General features: G+C 34.8%; 2 protein-coding genes and 1 non-coding gene across 3 annotated transcripts in view; 1 reads left to right on the forward strand and 2 right to left on the reverse strand.

Annotated features, from left to right (window-relative positions):
- Positions 1–568: 568 nt before the first annotated feature.
- Trnaa-agc lies at positions 569–641 on the reverse strand. Its single transcript has one exon. It is a non-coding gene; the product is annotated as a tRNA-Ala (tRNA).
- Positions 642–689: 48 nt separating this feature from the next.
- Positions 690–2699, forward strand: LOC109543764. Its single transcript, XM_019913622.2, has 3 exons — positions 690–830; positions 883–1047; positions 1108–2699. The coding sequence occupies exons 1-3, from the start codon at positions 798–800 to the stop codon at positions 1255–1257; spliced, it is 348 nt and encodes a 115-aa protein (XP_019769181.1). The 5' UTR covers positions 690–797; the 3' UTR covers positions 1258–2699.
- A 1031-nt stretch (positions 2700–3730) lies between these two features.
- LOC109543727 (protein O-mannosyl-transferase TMTC1) overlaps positions 3731–7725 on the reverse strand; it is a gene marked incomplete in the record, with an annotated part of 24093 nt that continues 20098 nt past the window's right edge. The window contains 7 exon segments of the mRNA XM_048666034.1: positions 3731–5026; positions 5090–5282; positions 5378–5498; positions 5672–5807; positions 5924–6129; positions 6186–6329; positions 6390–6503. Of these exon segments, the coding sequence (XP_048521991.1) occupies positions 5025–5026; positions 5090–5282; positions 5378–5498; positions 5672–5807; positions 5924–6129; positions 6186–6329; positions 6390–6503 (916 nt within the window).

Here is a 7725-nt window from a genome sequence, read left to right on the forward strand (position 1 = left end):
CAAGTTGTAGCAGACGTTCATGAGCAACATACACAAGAGCAGTCACAAAAACATGCTATAATGCGAAAAGTATTAAGTAATGCTGAACGCCAAAAACGATTTCGTGCTAAAAAAGGGGCATTAAGTAATAGATCAACTCAAAGTAGCTTTCTTCAACCACGAACTAGTGCTGAACGTCAAAGATTATTCAAAGCAAATAAGAAATTACGACAAAAAATACAGAAACTCAAGAAGAAGAGTTTACACAAACCCAACAAGAGCAATATGTACAACATCTCGTTAAAGAATGTTAAATGTTGCAAATAAAAGATATTTTACATCTAAATGGAAATTAAATTAACTTTTACCTATTCCTGATCCATTTATAAATTATTAGACTAACAAGAATATTAAAATTATAAAATAAAATTATTATTGCCATCATGCGTTAAACAAGTTCAATATTTTATGGTTTCTATTATTTTATGAAGTTATTTATCACTTCACAATCTATAAAAGTTGTTGATTAATAGCTATTAGTTATATAAAATAAGTTCAAAAATGGACACATTAATTAACAAAAAGTACTTGGAGGTGCCGGGCATCGATCCCGGTACCTCTCGCATGCTAAGCGAGCGCTCTACCATCTGAGCTACACCCCCTTGATGTTTTCACACCGATATCCGCTGAACACAATCTTAATGAAAAATTGTCCCCCCAAACTAACCTCTGTGATCTAGACATTGATTTTACCACAAGATTTTCCTCACTTCCTAAGTTGTGGCATTAGTGATTTATTTCAGGTTTTTAAACGAAAAATGGAACAAGTAGTGGAAGATATTGAGAAAAAGGTGCATTTGTACTTTTAGAAATACGTCAACAGTTTTTAATTATTTTTTGCAGATGAAAAAAACCGATGCTCAACTGGACACTCTGGCCCTGCAAGTCGAAAACATCGAACTAGAAATATTCACAGAAGAAGGACAGGAGTTGGAAGTGCACAATTTGCTAAAGTCGGTGAGTGAAGTGAAGGACAACTACCAGAATTTGAGAAAAGACCTTTTGGAGGTAAGATTTTTCGATCAAATCTAAAGGTAAGTAAGAAATTGAAGTTTCATGACATCGTAGGTGCAAGGTCTTCAAAAACAGCTCAGCTCTTCATTAAATCTCCAGTTAAAAATGATGCAGAGCAAATTTAATGGGCTGAAAGAAAGAGTTATTGTTGCCAAACATTCACAGATTAATTCCAAGGCAACCCTACTGGGCGATAACAAATAAGTATACGTTTGTAGCTTCAACAGCTTTAGCTAAATCTACCCTTTCTTGAAAAAGTATTTTTGTATGTTGGCCTTTCTAAAATGCTATTACCACCTGCAAGCAAAGTATCTGGTGGATGCAGTTCTTTAGTTATTAAAACTGAATCGTTAAACCTGTACAAAAACAGGAAAGAAATTTTTGGTACAAAACAGAATCAAATTTTATCGCTTTTGGCAGTTTTTGCGGCCTACTTAGGCTGGCCCGATTTTCTTTTCTGTCTTTACTGAAAAACCTGACCTAATACCAGGCTTAATGTATTTACTACAAACATCTATTGCGACACTATCTACACTAAAAACTAGTTTAGTGTGAGTTTTTGCATGGTAACAACTGAAGGGAATGAAGACTGATATTTACTAGAGCATGTTTGTTTGGAAGTAGCTTAAGTTATTGGATATGCGTTCGGGTCATGTATTGGAAACGATGAAAGGTAAGTAAATTTCAATGCAAAATATATTTTTGTTTTTTATGATGCTGGCCAGAGTATGACTTCTGGATCTACAACCCGTCAGCAACGATCATTTATACGCCGCTTAAGATAGGCATAATTAAATGCACTGGACTTTACTTTAATAATGCTGTTAGGTTCGATCTTGACACGTATACCTACCTAGTATTGAAGAGTAGGATGACACTGCTGTTCCATTAGTGTAATAATTGCACTTGCATACATTCTAACTAATTTGTGATACAATTCTAGTGCGTAGTTTTTGAGTTTTTTGAGGTATTTAATTTGAACTCAATTGAAATCCGTTTTCAATCAAATGTACATTTAAACAATGCGTTTATTTTGAAATGTGAATATTCCTATTATACAGTTGATCACTCATTTACGAGCAGCTATTTTTACATCTTTCACAAATAATACATTTGATTGAAACGTTTGCATGTTTGCAACTCTAGTCAATTTTAAAGTGACCATAGTATTTATGAAACACACGTCTTGCTCAAAACTTACTCCTACACCACACAGACTTTCTCTGACATTAAAGTTATACTATTGACGTAATTTGTTATCGTTCAAATTATACTAAAATATATTTATAATGTAAGTTTTTATAAAAGATTTTCAACTACTTAATAGAATTTGATTTTAGGTACGGGTTGGAAAAATTCAATACTTACTTTTCCTGCCTACTTACTGTAGTATTCTAATTTAAATAATACTTAAATATTATTACCCGTAAATGTTTGCTCAAATTATCCCCCGATAACGTAGCATCTAAAATGGCACAATACCACCACTCATTCTATATTCTCGATATTATGTCAATTTTCATCGTCCCATCACAATATTGCTAGTCTAAAGACTTAGTCGACTATTTATAGAGGAATAGATCTATTACATGAATGTATTTGATATCTATATCAACGTGCAATAAAGAGTCACAGTGTTTGAGAAATTACCTTCTAAGATGGGTTTTATTCAATTCCTTTATGTTCCAATTTGTATGTTGAACTGTTTTTGCGCTCTTAGTTATTTCACAAGAAATTTTCAAATTCAATTCAAGAATTGCACGAACTGAATTGAATTTTGCATCGATCGTATTTTTCCTTAAATTTAACCCTAACAATATATTAATTTGGCTATTAGTTTTAGCTTTGGCGTTGTGCATTAATCACTGCAGCTGAATGAAATTGAGACAAATATAAGTAAATGGATCTAAATTTAAAATTAAATTAGTGAAAGATCGGCGCTTGGAGCGTTTTCCGTTCAGTTGGAACGTGAAATTTGTCTTTGGAAATATTGCAATGCGAACAGACACTTTCAACAAAAATGTCAACAGTAAACACTGAAATCGAACTGCCAGCAAATTATTATATAATCATCTTTATTCTGTATTTTTTTCCCGAAATGGTGTATGAATAATATCAGTTTGCTACCAACAGTGGACGAAATTGATCGGTAGTCTTTTGTGTTCTTATATCGGAAATGTAGATTCATTGTGGCCCTTATGGTAAGTGCGATAGTTTGTGAAAGTGTAGTGAATTTATAGAATTAAAAATATTATGAAAATATAATTTATAGTAGAACATGGAAGAGATGGCGACAGCTTGCAGAAAGCTCGAATGATCTCTAATCTATACATTTTTTAGCTTGAACTGAGTTAAGTTTTCCGACAAGCAACTTTAGTTTTATGGGTTCTTTATATTTCTCTCTCTTTGCTTTGCTGATTTCAAATAAGTTTTGCTTTGGACAGATTTCATGCTGTACTAAACACAGTTTCTTCTTTCTTTCCAGGTGGTAAGTTCATCATTACTTTGCCCCTGTTTACCATGTACATGTGAAACTTTTATTCCCATATTCAACTGACTCGTACGGTGGATTTGGTATCGATTTCCTATTGGTTCTTCGTAGTTAATTTTTCTACGGCTTTGTATTCTTACAGCAGCTATTGAAATTTCGGTGCACTTTGGTAAAATAATACGCGTCTTAAATAAATAACCTTTATTTACAATTGAAACGGTTACAAACGATTTATAATCAGGTAAATATGATTTCAAACCGCAAATATGAACTAAACTGAGTTGTTCATTTTCAATCGCCCTGTTTTGCCATTTTTAATGTAAAATTTACAAAGGTATACTTTAGAATGGCCCCAGTCACTACACAATAAATTCGCAAAATGTTAGTGCGCTTAAATAGTCATACGTTGAAATTGTAAACGCTATATGACAATTTACACACACCACTAGAAAACATGAGTTTAAGCAAAACTTTATCCCAGCCTTATAAAGGTGATCACTTTAGAGGTGAAACAAAGAAATGAAGAAAAACGGCCGATCTTTGCCTTGTATTGTAAGTATTGATTTTTGGCGAAAAACTTCAGTTATCTTCTTAGTACTTCCCATATTCAGTTGGATCTATTGTGGGCATCGTATATTATGATAACCTTTATAAGTCCTCTATAATTTTACAATCTATCATACTATAGTCTAATGCATATCAAAAATATTTAAGAATTTGTTTTTACGTAATGCTGCGCGACGTCTGGCTAAAGAAGAAATACTTGCTCCCTTTGTGGGATTAAATTGCCTGGAAATTTATACATTGAGAATCGACTACTTTCCGTTAATGCGAAACCAATTGTTGTGGCTATAATTAATGCTGACTTACAGCAAGTATCTGAAGGGAGCACAGTGACATGAAGCTCTAAAATTATAATTCAGTCGTTAAGGCATTACGTTTGAAATTTTCGTGCAATTCGGTCGATTGCCTAATAATACTGAACAAGTGTGCAAAAAAGAGTTTAGCGACGACCAAACTTTTAATGGTTTTAAAACGGGCGGTCCCTTAGCCTAGTAATACTTGGAAATCTAAACTGAAAAGACAAACGGTACAAGTTTTGCATTTATCTACATAATGTTATTTATTTATATATTTACATCACCTCAAAGTTATGTAAAATATCACTTAGTAGTTAATTAAGGGGCAAAACAGTGAGGCGCACGTGTGAAATATTCTTAACGGCTATACTCTATATGTGTAATACTGATCTCTGTCTGTCCCTTTAGTATTGATTTAGATTCTCAACCATCAAATTATTTATTATAGATTGTTTGCTACGTATATTTTAATTGGTTCCAAAAAGTTCGAATTCACCCTGTGAGTAGCTGCTGCCTTTTTGGTAACTGTGTCATTAATATTCAAACCCTTTTAATGTTTTTGTTATTGGACTGTGCGATATTTCGTTGTATACTGTGGAACAGATAAACTTTATTCAAAGCTCTAAAAGCGATTATTTAAATTATTGCTAAATTTAGATATAATCGATCTCACTCTAAGACTTACAATGCGTGAGTAGAGCAAATTTCGAAAAGTCTAGCGCTCTTTGCGGCTGTACACTACTCTTCTTTCTGACCAGCTTCATCTTCTCCTTAAAACTTTTGTCGGTTGTTTTGTTTTTTTGTAACGTCCATTTGCTTCGTTTTTCGCCTGATCGTTGCACTTCTGGGCCACTGTTCTCTCCCGACGAATAGTGATTCTAGAAATGAATAAGTATATGTATAATCGAATGGAGTAAAATGGTCGCTCGATATCTTTTATTAGATGAGACATAGAGGAAGATAGGGTACTTACTGTGTATAAGGGAGTTGAGTATTCTTTAATTTTATATCTCAATTCGGACTTCAACTGCCACTCTTGCAGGTAAAAGTTCTGTTTCACGCTGTGGCCTTTTTTTCTTAGTAGGTTGTGCCACCTAAATGAAACCAGATTGTCTATTTCATTGTGAGTTTTTTTAAATTAATTGAGTTTTTATGCCGCAATCACACCACTTCATAAAGTGCCAGTTCTATCTAACTATCTATTTGCTAGTTAGCAAATCATAATCATTATACATTTGTACAGGGTGTCTCAAGAGGAGATTCGTACCTAGTAAGCATCTGGAACATTTGAGCCTGCTGACCGAATTTTCGGTAGTATCTGAATACGCCTACTGCAGAGTCCTGATGGGTTGCGTCTATCCTGAGGGAGGTCCAATAGAATTTCATGGCTCGTAGATGATTACCTAAAACATAAAAACGATAGAACAGAACGACGAGGAGTTCGATTGCAAACTCGATAAGTTGTTGGATGGGTATGTTAGATTTAAACCAGTGGAGTTGGGCGTGATTTTTTAATTACCTTTTTTCGTCAACCATTCTCCGAATTTCGACGAATAATAGGGATCATGGGGATTGAGTTCAACTACTTTTAACAACAACTCGGAAATTGTTCGGTGGTTGGGGCCTCGAAGTCTAGCCAGTTCCAAGTAGGCCGGTGTGAATCCGGGTTCCAAATTGATGCACTTTGTGAGCATTTCTTCGGACTCCGTTGTTTTGTTGTTTTTTCTAACGTTTGGAAATTCTTTCTTGAAGTCATCAATTAAACGAATTTGAAACCTTACCGATATAATTGGCCCAAATTGAAATGAGCATTAACGTGATTTGAGGCAAATTTGATGGCTGCTAGGAAATGTTGTTCCGCTTCGTAATTGTTCTTCAGTATTGTCCCTAGGTTGTTGTGAGCGCTAGCATATGTGGGCCATAGCCTAAAGATCGATTATGTCAATAAGTAACTCATATCAGAAAGTAACTCATGTGGTGCCTACTTTAAGGCCGTGTAGTAATGGGACCTGGCCAGTTCGTGCCGTGAGGAATCCCGGAGGAAATTCGCATAATTATAATGCATTTTTGCGTTGTGTGGGAGAGTTTGAAGGCCGGCTCTGCAACATACCAAAAATAGTTCGGACTTAAAAAAGCGCACTTCAAACATTTATTTAAGGCGGGGGCAACCAAGCAGATTTCCAACGTGATTTCCATGGAACGGTCTCACAGAAAGCTTCACTATTCATCCACTGCCATCCACTGCTAAGCACTAATTTAAATTAAAATGACTAAAAAACTGCGGTTATAAACTTATAAATAGTGGAAGCCGGTGAATGATTGCTATGAGACTTCGTATTCCCTGATTTTAGTCGATGGTAGCAGAGACAAGTAATAATCATATTATATTATTATAGTATAGATAGTTATCCCTTGGGTAATGGTGTCGTTTGAGGCTCTCGGAATTTGCAGTTTTGTCCATCCTTGCCTTAAAGATCACTTCAAATTAAGCATTCTCAGTGAAAATGTTTCCTGAAGGGTCCATAATTTAAGCCAATTTTCAATTTCAGTTTCAGGCGGTGTTGCCAAACTGCGCAAATGTTTCCTTGGATATCTACCATGTAGATTCATTCGTTTGTATTTTTCATTTTTATTTGGTATTCACATGTATTCATAGCACCGGACAATATCATTTTCGTGCGTAAATAAGTGGTTTTAGAAACTCAAATTTCAAAATTTTTCACTGAGAGTGCTTAATTTGAAGTGATCTTTAAGGTAAGAATAGAGAAAACTAGAAATTCCGCAAACCTCAAACGACACCATCACCTTAATATTGAGTATGACTCCTTTGAATTCCTAGATAGGGTTCGTTTACATGATTCATTTCGATTCATCGATTTGACTTTAAAATGTAAGTAATCATGAAGTTTCACAAATCTTCAGTTGTCTCCATTCGTTCTGTGTGTGCACTCTACATTGTAAACTAAACCTACCTGGTAATTAACAGTAGAACGGGTCAGCAGTTAGCTGCCTTCATATCTAAATGCAGAATGCAAATTTTCACCCTCCCGCACATGGATAGTCAAAACGCAATTTTTAATCGCTTAAGTGTGAGCGCGATAAAATGTTCTGCAGCGCTCGTTACTTTTCATAGCGAGAGCCAGTCGATTTGACTTTGAGTAATTCTCAACTTTTCCCTGCATATCTTACTTATACAGGGTTATTCACACTATACGGCACGGACACATATCGGGTGCACATTTTAAAAATATTTTTGTAATGTACAGAGTGTCCCAAAAGCCCTAAAAGTATCAAAGTTGTGTTTTTCTAAATGAAATACCC

The sequence above is a fragment of the Dendroctonus ponderosae genome, unplaced genomic scaffold (assembly GCF_020466585.1).
Source record: "Dendroctonus ponderosae isolate FM_Combo_2020 unplaced genomic scaffold, Dpon_F_20191213v2 Dpon_F_20191213_4, whole genome shotgun sequence".
Taxonomy (NCBI): Eukaryota; Metazoa; Arthropoda; class Insecta; order Coleoptera; family Curculionidae; genus Dendroctonus; species Dendroctonus ponderosae.